At 42.2% G+C, this 13,913-nt stretch overlaps 1 protein-coding gene across 26 annotated transcripts in view; it reads right to left on the minus strand.

Moving 5' to 3' along the window:
- The window catches only part of MYCBP2 (MYC binding protein 2), a 444,438-nt gene that overhangs the window by 236,498 nt on the left and 194,027 nt on the right, over nt 1–13,913 (minus strand). For all 26 annotated transcript variants that reach the window (XM_038370114.2, XM_043504638.1, XM_043504632.1 and 23 more), the window contains 2 exons: nt 4,147–4,281; nt 3,977–4,060 (listed from right to left, as the gene is read on the minus strand). In XM_038370114.2, coding sequence (XP_038226042.1) covers nt 3,977–4,060; nt 4,147–4,281 — 219 coding nt within the window. The remainder of the gene's footprint in view (nt 1–3,976; nt 4,061–4,146; nt 4,282–13,913) is intronic.

Consider the following 13,913-nt stretch of genomic DNA (forward strand, 5'->3'; position numbering starts at 1 on the left):
CAGACAGGATCTAAAGTTAGATGGAAGAAATACCAGGTGATTGGTGGATTTCCTTTTTGCCTTCCACTGCCTGGCACATTAGAAAGTTGGTGCCTGTAGCTCCAGCCCCGAAGTTGGTGCCACATATTAACTTCTGAAGAGCCGCATGTGGCTCCGGAGCCACAGGTTGGCCACCCCTGAAATAGACAGTACTAGGTGCCTCAAAACTGCGTGGAAAGCTGAAAAAGTTTCTAAATGTGGCACCCAAAAAGCCGCCACTTGTAAAATTCCGCTGTGAATGTATGGTTCACAATGCACCTGAGAGTGCAGAACCACACCCAGCACAAACATTCCTCCTAGCTGGAGGCTTTCAATGGTGAAGTAGCAAAGTCCATCATCAGTAGAGGTTTTGAAGCCCAAGACTTGTACAGCATTCAAGAGGCAGTGAGCACAAGGATGTTTCTGCATCTTGTATGTGCCAATATGGTTCTTGGGTCTCTTGGTTTCGAATCTACAGTAATTAGATCAGATGGTACAGATGTTTTGATCCTTGCTGTTCACTACTTTCTAAAAATGGACTATACTGACAACCTGGATTGAAACAGGCATCATTACCAGCACAACTGAAATGCGTCACTTCATAACCCGCACATGCAATGTATAATACACTCACTCCTTACTTCTGCAACATACACAACAACAGGATGTTACTCTGTCATCCGCATTTGGTATTGGGAAAAACCTGTGTTTAACATTGTCAAAATAAAAGGAGCTTACTTCTTCAGAGATCCTGCCAAATTGGTAGAGTGATGGATAAGCCACAATTTCTGAGGCAAGGAAGTTGGATGTATGCTCTGACTGAGCTGTATGACCAGAGCAATTAAGAAAAGGAGACCCATAGACATCTGACTTGATTACACCTCAATCTAGCCATCTAAAAGAACAAGTTACTGGCCAAACTCCCCCACTGTGAAGATAGTTTTGAAGAGCATATCAGCAAACAAAGATTTGAATGTCTTTGCACATAGGTAAACCAGATATTGGATCATCCTTGCAATATGGATGGAAAAATGTGGATGATGAACTACTTCCTGTATCCTTCAAGGGCCCAACGATACCTTAGCTTCAAGATCCCCTTTGTACCTGGATCCTTAAGGACAATCAAGTGTGCCTGTAGTCACAACAATCCTCCCTGCACAGAACTGTGTACATGTGCAGACAATGAAGACTGTGGTAACCCATGCACTCTCGAAAGAATACATAAAAATGATATACAAGATGATAATGATATTGACTAGAAATGTCACCTTAATTTCTATGATACCTGTACAAATTCAGTATTAGATTTAGGTTTACTCTTTAGATTGTTATGATGCTTTGAGGTCACAAAGAAATCCAATTTTATGTCTTGAAATAATACAGTCATTAAACTAACAGAAACGAATGCAAATATTTTAACATGTTATGCTGTTGTTTATGTCCATTTCTATAGTAAAAGCACCACTTGACATTTCCAGATCACATCTCACCCTCACTGAAAACATAGTAAGTTTACAAATGATATGCATGTGTGCAGAGAGGATACATATGTCAACCAAATCAGTCGTGTGCCCCTCATCCATATTACCGTATTTTAAAAAGTTGCTTCAAAAGTGCCTAAGCACCTGGATAGGTGCTTTTTTATTTCTGTATTGTAAAGCAAAATACAGAATTAATTGACATTGGAAACACAACTGTCAATTTTACTCTCTTGAAATAGCCTATAGGTATCCATCTGAATCTGAAAAGGTCTCTCTTGAAACTACGCTGAAATTTCTCTTTCCTGTAAGGACAGAGAGCAAGCTTCTCCAATCTTGGCTTTCAGCCTTGCTATTTTTTTGTTGTTGTTTTATGCTTCCTAGACTTTTTTTTTTTTTTTTAAAAAAAGATAGATCAATGTGTCTGAGGCTTAGCCTTCGACTTTTTGCCTCAGAAGAGAGAGAGTATCTGAATTGGGGGTGCAGGGGCAGGGGGGAGTAAGTTTATTGAATGAATGGAATGAAATGGAAAAAAGCTTGGAAAGAGATGCAAGGCCTTCTGAAAGAGGAGATAAGCAGGAAAATAACAGGTTAACAAAAGCTCTCCTGACTAGCAAGTTCACTTAATGGAGCATTTCACGTAGCATTTCAAAAAGATAGTATTGGAGTAAGAAAATATGGAGAGGAGTAGACTGAGGAGTCTGAGGAGACTCGCAACAAGAGGGAAGGGAGATCTGGAGTCCCTGAGTTTGAGAAAGGGGTCTTGGAAACCTCCAAGGCTACGTGAAGGGCTGGGCCTCAAAAGAGAAAGCCCAAAATGATGCATTTAGGAAGAGGACAAAATATAACACAGGGAACACTTAAGAGAATATCAAAGAAACAAAATTATTCAGAGCTGCCTCAATATCTTTTTACAGGTTGACAGCCCTTCCCACCACTGTGAATCTAGAGTGGCAGCTGATCTCAGGGAACATATTACAGTCCTAAGAAAGTTAAACAAATGGAAAATTCTCTTTTGCAGGTGACAGTGCAGTGCATAGCTGATGAGACTAATTTTAAAAAAACCCTGTCTTTACTTCAGCGATATCTTTGTGAATTGCAAACTTTTCACTAGTTGCTAGTCTTAAATGAACTATCTGAACATATATGTAAACTGAATTGGTCACATTCATTTGACCTTTCAGAGAATGAGAGAGAGATTGGAATCAAAGTAAAACAGTAGGCAAGATTCACACAGCCACAAGAACCGTAAGGTTACTTCTACAGTACAGCTTATGTTGGCATGACTTATATCGTTCAGGGGTGTGAACAAACCTCCTCACAAGAAACACAAGTTATGCCAACATAAGTGATAGTGTGGCACAACACTATGCTTCTGCCTTTCACAGAGGTGGTTTTATTATGCCAATGGGAGACCTCTCTCCCATCAGCATAGAGTGTCTTCTCTAGATTCACTGCAGCAATGCAGCTGCGTCAGTGCAGTTGCACTGCTGTACATGTAGACATGCCCTAAGCAAGATTTTTGTAGTCCATGTTTCATTTTTTTTATCCCTACCACACTTTAAGGTGTCAATTCACTCACACCAAGGAAATCCCCAAACAACACTCTGATCTTAGCTAATGTTGTATGCACAAAGTGAAAAGCAACAGTCGATAAAACTCCCAATTAAGCAATATTTTCTGTCATGTATATTTACTGTTTGTTTAGTGGTAGCACTTAGAGGTACCAGTCTGAAAGACACTGAAAAAAATCCAGAGTGGTTTACTGTTTGTGAGAGTGGGATTTACTAACAACTCGTCATCTGGCCTTGGAATGTGTGCCAAGAAATGCAAGACTCTCAGAATCAAATGCAAAGTTTTATGATTGGGGCCTAAAATATTTATAAAAGGTAAGTACTTACAAGGGGTTCTGAAGCTGTGAACCACAGAACAAAATGGTGATAATACAATACAATGGTAATAATGATAATGGTGATAATACAATACAAAAATACATAGGTCAAGGCCTGTATAAGCACCACTTGAGTATTTTGTCTAAGAAACACTGCAGTATGAAATTCCGTATGGTAGTTTTTGAGCAATAGCCTACAGCAATAAGCCTGCCAAATCATTTAGGATCTTCAATCTGTCACAAAAATGAACTATTTTTGGGATAAGAACACCAATATTCACAAAACTAGCAGCTAAACTAAAGATGAAATATTGCGAACATCTTAATTCAAAATCTCAATACAAAACACACCACAACAAACTTTTAAAACCAGATGGAAATAACTTTTGGTATGACACATACTCTTCTTTGTATCTTTTCAGCTATAACTTAATTTTCCCACAAGTTTTCAAACAACAAACAGTTTCCTAACCCAGTAAAATAGCCCTATCATGCACGGTAGGTTTATCTTTACAGTACTTCCGTTCAAAAAAAACAACAAAAAAAGAACGATTCCACAACCTGACCCAAAAATGGATGAAAATATTACCTATATAGTAACTGAGGGATCTGTCCTGCATTAACATCTGTACCATTGTTTGATTTCTTGGAACTCTTAAACTGGAAAACAATGCTGAAAGAAAAAAAAACAACTTTCATTCAAATAATATTAGATACTCTACTTCATACAAATATATGAGACACAAAAAAATAAATTACCCGTCATCTGTTGTAATAGAGGCCTGTCCGTGAGATCCACAATCACTGCTAGGGCCTGACACTCGTGCCCAGGCTACATACCACCAGCCAGCTTGCAAGAGAACTGGTTCATCAAACATCATTGCGTATTTTTCTCTGAGAGAAGCAAAAAGTTTAAAGAAAAAAAGTCTGAATTAATTTGCAAATTAAATTGTACGAAATTCATCAAATAACTTGAAAAAAAGACAATCCAAAGTAAATATCCTAAACCCAAATGAACCAGAAGCATGATGACAATATGAATATCTACCTATTTCCACTCTCAACTTTACACTACTTTGCATTGTGCTGGCAGTGTGTGGAGTGTGGTTGTTTTGTTTCGTTTTTTTTTTTTTTTTTTTTTTCCCCCCCAGAAAGCCAGGACATCCAGTGATCCACTAAACTAAACTTGAAATTCTTCTTAAAACACAGATGTCCTGAAAATCAACTACAGGTTTAAAATGCTGGCTAGGCTAATGAATTCAGTTAGTTTAACAAAACACAGAGTATTAACATTATTTGCAGTAATACATAGTAAATAATATGGTCAACGCAAATTTTTACTACAGCTTTACAGCATTTCAGGGAAACGGGTCTTTTTATAAAGAATTTCAGGATATCACACAAATTCTACGGAATATGTTAATATAAATATACTCACATGAAAGGAAATAAACTTTACATGAAAGGGTGTCAAGATACACAAATAGAGAATACACAGAAAATATGTACAAAGTAAAATCCTGAAATTCTTTGTAAAGAAAGACCTGTTTCCCTGAAATGATTTCCCATCGATTCTGATGATGGGATTAATAGTGAATACAGGTTTCAGAGTAGCAGCCACATTTGTCTGTATTCGCAAAAAAGAAAAGAAGTACTTGTGGCACCTTAGAGACTAAAATTTATTTGAGCATAAGCTTTCGTGAGCTACAGCTCACTTCATCGGATTTCAATATACATACAGTGGACTTCAATAGGACTAGGATTTCACCAATAACTAACTTTTTTAAAGGCATCTTTCAACTTAGAAAGTAACCTTAGAGATGTGAATTAAATGTAGCCCTGATGCTGTGACAGGTGGCAAGAGAGAAGCGGATACAAATTTGGGCCTGTAAGAGGACCTTTTTTTACTCTACCTCAGTTCAGCAGGTGAGTGAGTGAAGAACCCCTACAATGACACCTGTTGAATCCTCCTACCTTATGCATATATTGACTAAGGAATGATGATCAGCAGTTCCTCCAGGCTTCCCACTCTCCTGGACCAAGACATGGTTGTTCTTAATCTCCTGGCTAGCTGAGGCCAGATCCAGAGTATTTTAGCAATGTGCAGCTTGGCAGTGGTACTGCTCTAAAGCTGCCAACTGCACTCACCCAGTTCTGCAAGTCTACTCACCAGAAACCAGATACCTTCTGTTCTCTCTGTGCCTTACCTGCCCCCTCCATAGATAAAGGAGAGGGACAGAACCCCCAGTCCCTCCACAATCTAGGGGATGGATGCAATGTTGCAAATGAAGCAGAGGTGAAAGGAAGAACTGAGACCTGACTGGGGAAAGACACAAAGGGGCAATCACGTACTATGAGGTGGCCCAACAATGTGCAAAGAGTTGAGACAGCTATACAACTTTAAAGAGACATGACTGTATGGGAACAGATTTAGTGGAGTGTGAAGAGAACTGATGAATTGGGTGAGGGGAAAGAGAAGGAAAACCAAACTGATAAATCTGATGATGGGGTTAATAGTGAGTGAATGAAGTTATGACTGAGTTAGGAATATTTTGGAATCAGTTCACGAACTGGTGATTGAGCAGGGATTGACTAAAGACAGCAGGTTGAAAAACGAATGGGGATGAGCCAGAGTACATGTGAATTAGTCATGAGGGTATGAAGTAATGAATGAATGGCAGGTTAGTGTTGCTGTCTGGATGTGCATGAGAAACAGGTGTGACGTATGCACATCTCCAAGAGGTATAGTCCCTACCTATATACCGTACGTGGGTATGCATGAGCGCCATGTGCCCATGTCCGGAAATTCTAACAAGCAATGTACTTTCGTCCGCACGTGCACAGTCGTTCTCCTAGTGCTCCAGCCTGAGAGCTGAAGAGGCAGCGTGGGTCGATGTCTCTCCAGTTCCTCTTCTTACCACAAATCCAATAGGATCTGAAGCAGAGGGAAAGGAATACGGGTAGTGGAATACTAGCAGGGACCACACGTCTCGACTAGTTACTGTAAGATAAGCAACCTCAATTTCTTCAAGTGCAGGTCCCTCTGTGTATGCAACCCATCAGACTGGAGGTGGGTGCAAGGATGTTGTCAACGAAGATGTTGGAAGTACTGCAGTTCCCACTGCAGCAGAGGCCTGAACTAGTATGTATAGCAGAAAGAGCCTGAAGCATGGGCCTGGTGCAAGGCCTGAGGCCTGAACCTAAGTCAGCATAAGTTATGCTATGAGCAACTGTCAGGCCCTGTCAAAAGCAGGTGCTTGCCTGCAAGCCAGTGTCCACTACACAAACTCGGCACCAGTATTGTTAGCATTGCTAAAACACACTGAATATGTAAACACATTCCAGCAGGGCAGCACAAAAACACACCAACCAACCACGCAATAAAATAGTTTGACAAAAATGATGAATACGGATATTTTATCTGAAACATCAAGAGAAAAGTACAAGGGGAGGTAACAAACAAGATGATACGTAAATTGCTTATCCCAGATTGTTTGTTTCAGTCTATAAATGTTAGGATACCTTGCTTTAACCCTTCATCTGGCCTATGGGGCAGTGGACAGTCCCGCCACTGACCGAGCTGGTCCACTGTCACAGGCATACATGTGTTAGTGTACCTGTAACCACTGAAATAATCTAACACAACTGGGATACCAGCAAACTCTGAGGAAGACTGTGCCCAGGTAGAGAAACATTTCAGTTTAGCTCCATAGCAACTACTCGTTGAATCTTTCCTTTTTTTTTTTTTTTTATTAAGAATGGCTTGGACAGCTGTCGAGCAAGTGCATTCTAGATCTGATGTCCATTCAAACACCAAACCATGACGTGAACTGGATCTCGATTGGGATGTTGGATTTTGATGCCTTCCTGAGTAAGGATATCTGGGAAGCGACGGATCCTGATACGAGGACTGACTGACATTCTCAGAAGGTCTGGGAATGAAAATGGCCTGGGCCGATTGGGTTCTAGGAGAATGACTCTGACCTTGTCTTGAAGGACCTTTCTCAAGACCTATGGTAGCAGGGAGTGGGCAGAAATGCGTATCTGAATTGGTCTGTTGTCTATTACAGCAGGAAAACATTGCCCTGAGAGTCATGGCTTATAGCTGCTCTGGAACAATAGAGAAGCAGTTTCTCCTTTGTTTTGGGTGTGAAGAAATCCCATTGAGGTGCTCCCCACTGACTGAATATCTCGCTCAGGACAGAGCTGTGTATTTCTCACTTGTGGTCTGCAGAAGTGTGTCTGCTCAGGTTGTCTGCTACAGAATTTTGAATACCTGGAAGGTACGTTGCTTAGATAGTAATGTGGTTTCTGATGCACCAATTCCAAAGCCTGAGTGCTTCTATGCAGAAGTGAAGGGTGTAGTTAGATGAGGCTAATATAAAGCAAAGTTAAATTGTGAGCAAAAGGCAGGCCCTGTTCACAGAAGCTGGCAAAGTCTTAACCATTACTTTAGTTCAGGCCTTAGGCCTCATACTGGACCTCTAATACAAGGGTTTATGTTTCAGGGCCTCATCTAACTAAAAAGGGATCTTGCTGTACCTCACTTGTTAATATAAAAAGCCTTGTTCTGACATTACTTGGACATGGAAAGAATGAATGAAAGGGAGAAGAACCCTATGTGCCATACAGACTGCTCTCAGTTCCAACAAGTTGATGTACTGTCTGGCCTTCTGTGGAGTCAGGTACCTCATACAGTGTAGTTATTCAGGTGAGCTCTCCAACCTTGGAGAGATGTGTATGGTAGCATTGCGTGTGGGAGCGCTGAAGAGGATACCTATTCTCACTTGATCCGGGTTCGATTACCAAGTAAAAGAGGCAATGACCCTGGTGGGAACAACAGTCACTCTGGTGCTCATGTGGTCCTTATCTGGTGAGATAGATAGAAGCCAGGCCTGTAGGCATTGTAGATGAAGCCTGGCGAATGGTGTCTCAAGTACGTGAGATCATGTGACTCGAGAGAAAGGCACACTGACCATAGTCTTTGACAGGTAATCCATGCTATTAGATTTCTTATTAAAACTGAAATCTTTCTGTGGGGAGGAAAGCTCTTGCTGAAAAGGAATCCAGCCTGGCTCTGGAGGTTAAAATGGACTTCTATTTGTTCACACAGATACCCATGGCTGCTAGAAGATGGAGTGGGAACAAAGTCACTGATCTATCCCCGTGGCCGGAACAACCTACTAGGACCCAGTTGTCCAATTAGACGAAAACTGTGCAACTTTGACATCTGATCTGGGCTGCCACCGAAGAGAAAACTTTAGTGAATACTCTGGGTGCTTTTGCGAATCCAAAAAGAAGGGCTTTCAACTGGAGGTGTTCCTGACCTATCATGAACCAAAAAAACTTTCTGGGGGACAGATTACTATCTACATGAAAACAGGTATCCTTCATATTGAGAGCCACAAACCATATTCCCTCCTGTAGGATTACTGATATTACTGTAACCACCCTGAATTTCAATTTTTGAATAAAGATGTTGCATTTATGAAGATCCCAAATGGGTCTCCATCCTGTGTCTTTTTGGGGGGGGATTAAGAAATAAGGGGAATAAAAGCCTCTCCCCCATGATACTGAGGTGGCACTCCCTCTATTGCCCTTTGTTGGAAGAGAGCGTCTGCCTCTTGTTGAAGAATCTCTTCATGAGAGTCGTCTCTGAAGAGGGGCCGGGAAGGAAGTTTGTGGGGAAGGGCAGAAGAGAAATTTAATGGCATAATCTTGACATATAATTTTCTAAAACCCAACTGTCTGTGGTGATAGAGTCCCAATTGTGGGGAAAAAAGTGAGAGGTGGCCCCCAAAGATAAGCAGGGACGAAGTGGGTGTCATCAGTAATGGCTGGCAGTTCTCAACAGAAGCATCCAAGTGTGTCCTGGGCAGGTGGCTAGTAATGGCAAACATCATGGCAGCAGAGGGAACTGAAAATTGAGACATCTGACTTCTCTGTCACTTATGAGGAGGCTCAACTGGACACTGAAAACAGAATGCTTGTGGAGGAGGCAGCCTGGTTCATACACCTGCCTGTATTTTTCTCTCTTCAGTGTCAGAGTACAAATTCCCAGGGAGTACAGTCTTTCAATGAGTGTAAGGCCTCATCCAACTTCTTGTTAAACAAATCTGACTCGTCAAAAGGTAGGTCACCATATGATGTTCTGGACTTCTGTGGGGAGCCCTGAAGAGTGAAGCCAAGACGTATGCTTCATAACTATGCCAGTGGCTATACTTCTAGATGATGTATCTGCTGCATACAGAGTAGCTTGTAAGGATATTTCTTGCATTGACTTGGCTTCCTTGATGAAGGATTGAAACTGAACTACCCTCAGGGGAAGCTTGTCCTTGAAGTCCACCAGCCTAGGAGTAACCTAAAATCGTATTTCGCTAATGAGGCCTGAAAAGGTAGCAATACAGAATTGTGAGCTTGCGGGGGGGGGGACCCCCTCTCTTCCCAAAAGGTCCAACCTCTTTGAGCCCTTGTCAGTTGGGGTGGTCTTCTGATATTGTGACCTTGGTCTCTTCATGAAGAATCCTATGCACTGCTACAGACTAGGGACTGAATGGCTAGGCAGCAGTTCTGCAGAAAAGGACCTGGGGGTTACAGTGGACGAGAAGCTGGATATGAGTCAACAGTGTGCCCTTGTTGTCAAAAAGGCTAGCGGCATTTTGGGCTGTATAAGTAGGAGCTCTGACAGCAGATCGAGGGATGTGATCATTCCTCTCTATTCGGCATTGTTGAGGCCTCATCTGGAGTACTGTGTCCAGTTTTGGGCCCCACACTACAAGAAGGATGTGGAAAAATTGGAAAATGTCCAGTGGAGGGCAACAAAAATGATTAGGGGACTGGAACACGACTTATGAGGAGAGGCTGAGCGAACTGGGATTGTTTAGTCTGTGGAAGAGAAGAATGAGGGGGGATTTGATAGCTGCTTTCAACTACCTGAAAGGGGGTTCCAAAGAGGATGGATCTAGACTGTTCTCAGTGGTAGCAGATGACAGAATGAGGAGTAATGGTCTCAAGTTGCAGTGGAGGAGGTTTAGGTTGGATATTAGGAAAAACTTTTTCACTAGGAGGGCGGTGAAACACTGAAATACGTTACCTAGGGAAGTGGTGGAATCTCCTTCCTTTGATGTTTTTAAGGTCAGGCTTTACACAGCCCTGGTTGGGATGATTTAGTTAGGGATTGGTCCTGCTTTGAGCCGGGGGTTGGACTAGATGACCTCCTGAAGTCCCTTCCAACCCTGATATTCTATGATTCTATGCCTGCTTATACCATCAAGGCTGGCTCCAGGATGGCCTCAGTAACAGGGCACATATAGGCTGCAAAGTTGGAGTTGGAGGTCCTGAACCTCCTCCCATGGGATCTCAGGTTCACTGGCTATCCTCTGCAGCAGCTCCTAGTACTGTCTATGGAGGAGTGGTGGAGACAGTGAGGATAGAGTAACTGCTTCATCCAAAAACAAGGATGAGATTCCAGTCAGTATCTGCAAAAAGAAAAGGAATACTTGTGGCACCTTAGAGACTAACAAATTTATTTGAGCATAAGCTTTCATGAGCTACAGCTCACTTCATCGGATGCATACTAACACGGCTGCTACTCTGATACCAGTCAGTATCTGTGGACTTGGATCAACATCTTCCACCTCGTACTCTGACAGATGCCAAGCAGGTGAGCTATGGCGTGACTCAAAGATGGATCCAGGGCATCTGCCATACAGGTCCCATGGGGGCCAGTAGGCTAAAGGAGAAGTTAATCGTCTCAGAAACACCATGGGGAAAGCATAATTGCAAGAAGGGAGTCTATATCTCCTTGATTGTGTCAGGACTGCAACTAGCTGGAACACATGATTTGTTCAAGTCTTAAAATTGCTCTCTCCCTACTGGAGGGGCAGCCAGTACCAGAGGGCAGACATCTGCCCAAGGGCTGGAGAAGAGATGTCTCCTGTATCATCAGTTTCATCCTCTGGTGTGAAATGGCCCTACGGAGGAGGGGCCAAGAAGTGAGGGGACTGAGAGTAAGGAAGGAAGATATCCTCCAGTGAAGTATAAATGTCCATATGTCTTGGTGTTTGGGGCATTCTGATGAATGGGACCAATGGTTCCAATATGTCCCAAGAATTCACAGTTGGGTGGTTCTTCAAAGGAAGTGCCTGGTACTGCACAGGAGTCAAGTCCTGGACTGATATGAGTATGTCTACACAGCAACTATACATCTTGCCAGCCAATTTAGGCTCGGGGGGCTCGGGCTGTTTTACTGCTGTGTAGACTTCCAGGCTCGGGATGGAGCCTGGGCTCTAGGACCCTGTCAGGTGGGAGGGTCCCAGAACTGGGCTTCAGCCTGAGCCCGGAAGTCTACATAGCAATGAAACTCCCCGTGGCCAGCCATAGGTTTTTCTTTGCTATGTAGACATATCCTTAGAGCCAGTGGATGTCAATGCCTGAGGGTTTTCAGAGGTCCCAAGCTCTTAAGATCCATGAGCAAAGGCTCACCCAACCTGGATGGGATCAAGAAGGGATGTTGTCTTTTATGAACAGACTTGGACAGGGATCTGTCCTTGTGATCATGAGAGTAAAGCCTACTCTCCAGGGAAGCCCTAAATCAGGAGTCCTTGGGCTTAGCAGCAATAGCCTCCACTCCCAAGCTTGTTCTTGAAGCGACACTACTTAACTGATTAGGGATATGGAGCTTGCATATGAGGAGAGATTAATAAGACTGGGACTTTTCAGCTTGGCGAAGAGATAACTGAGGGGGGATATGATAGAGGTCTATAAAATCATGACTGGTATGGAGAAAGTAAATAAGGAAGTGTTATTTACTCCTTCTCATAACACAAGAACTAGGGATCAGCAAATGAAATAGGCAGCAGGTTTAAAACAAACAAAAGGAAGTATTTCTTCACACAACGCACAGTCAACCTGTGGAACACTTTGCCAGAGGATGTTGTGAAGGCCAAGACTATAACAGGGTTCAAAAAAGAACTAGAAAAAATCATGGACAATAGGTCCATCAATGGCTATTAGCCAGGATAGGCAGGCCAGAATCTGAGAATGAGCGACAAGGAATGGGTCAGATGATGATTACCTGTTCTGTTCATTCTCTCTTATGCACCTGGCATTGGCCACTGTCGGAAGACAGGATACTGGGCTAGATGGACCACTGGTTTGACCCAGTATGGCTGTTCTTATGTTCTCAGGCATAGTCCCCGGTATGGGGAAAGAACTGTACCATAAAAGCTAACAAGACTTAGTAAAACTATTTACAACATCTATTTATCACATTATAGACAGAAATCTGTGAACATAGGGATTCTGATTCAGGCCATGCAGCATAAGAAGAAAGTGAGAGGCATCAGTCCCCCACTCCTCTTATGCCCTTGGTCTGGAGCACAAGAAGAACTACTGCGTATGTGTGGGCCAAGGGACACAGCTTGTTAGAATTTCCAGACTTGCACCCATGATGCGCATGCAAACCCACACCTGTAATACACAAGCCCCAGAGAAAAGCCTAGGAACCTTTTCACATTACATTTACGGGAAAAAACTTCACAATGGGCAGGAGGGTTGAGTGAAAAATATTGGCAGGATAACTGTTCATAGTAGGACAGTCACTACATTTGCAAAGTATTTAGGAATTAGTATCTCCCCTTTTATTTGAAGAATACAATGTAAGATTAATTATCTTTTAGACAGACAATCTCATTATCTTGATTTGATACTATTACTACCCAAAAAGAAAAGGAGTACTTGTGGCACCTTAGAGACTAAAATTTATTTGAGCATAAGCTTTCGTGAGCTACAGCTCACTTCATCGGATGCATTCAGTGAAAAATACAGTGGGGAGATTTATATACACACACAGAGAACAAGAAACAATGGGTTTCATCATACACACTGGGACAGTGATCACTTAAGATGAGCCATCACCTGCAAGAGGTGGGGGGGGGAGCAAAACCTTTTATGGTGACAAGTGTTCCTCAGATATTCTTGTTAACTGCTGGAAATGGCCCACCTTGCTTGTCACCATGAAAGGTTTTCCTCCCCCCCGCTGGTGATAGCTCATCTTAAGTGATCACTCTCCTTATAGTGTGTATGATAAAACCCATTGTTTCATGTTCTCTGTGTGTGTGTATATATAAATCTCCCCACTGTATTTTCCACCGAATGCATCCGATGAAGTAAGCTGTAGCTCACGAAAGCTTATGCTCAAATAAATTTGTTAGTCTCTAAGGTGCCACAAGTACTCCTTTTCTTTTTGCGAATACAGGCTAACACAGCTGCTACTCTGAAAGCTGTCATTATTACTTACCAGCGACTTTTGTTTTTTTAAAAAATGGGAAGTGGATTGTTTTAAATCCATTAAGTATTTCAATAACCCAATGACAAGCTTTAGCAAAGAATCTTGCCTATAGTCAGAAAGTTCATGAAAGGCCAAAGCAGCTGCAAATGAACTAAGTTGTTTTTCATTCACAAGGACAATAATTAAGGCAGTCAAAGCAGTTTTTTGTGGAGCACTTTCTATTTGCAAATTATAT

The sequence above is a fragment of the Dermochelys coriacea genome, chromosome 1 (genome assembly GCF_009764565.3).
Source record: "Dermochelys coriacea isolate rDerCor1 chromosome 1, rDerCor1.pri.v4, whole genome shotgun sequence".
Taxonomy (NCBI): Eukaryota; Metazoa; Chordata; order Testudines; family Dermochelyidae; genus Dermochelys; species Dermochelys coriacea.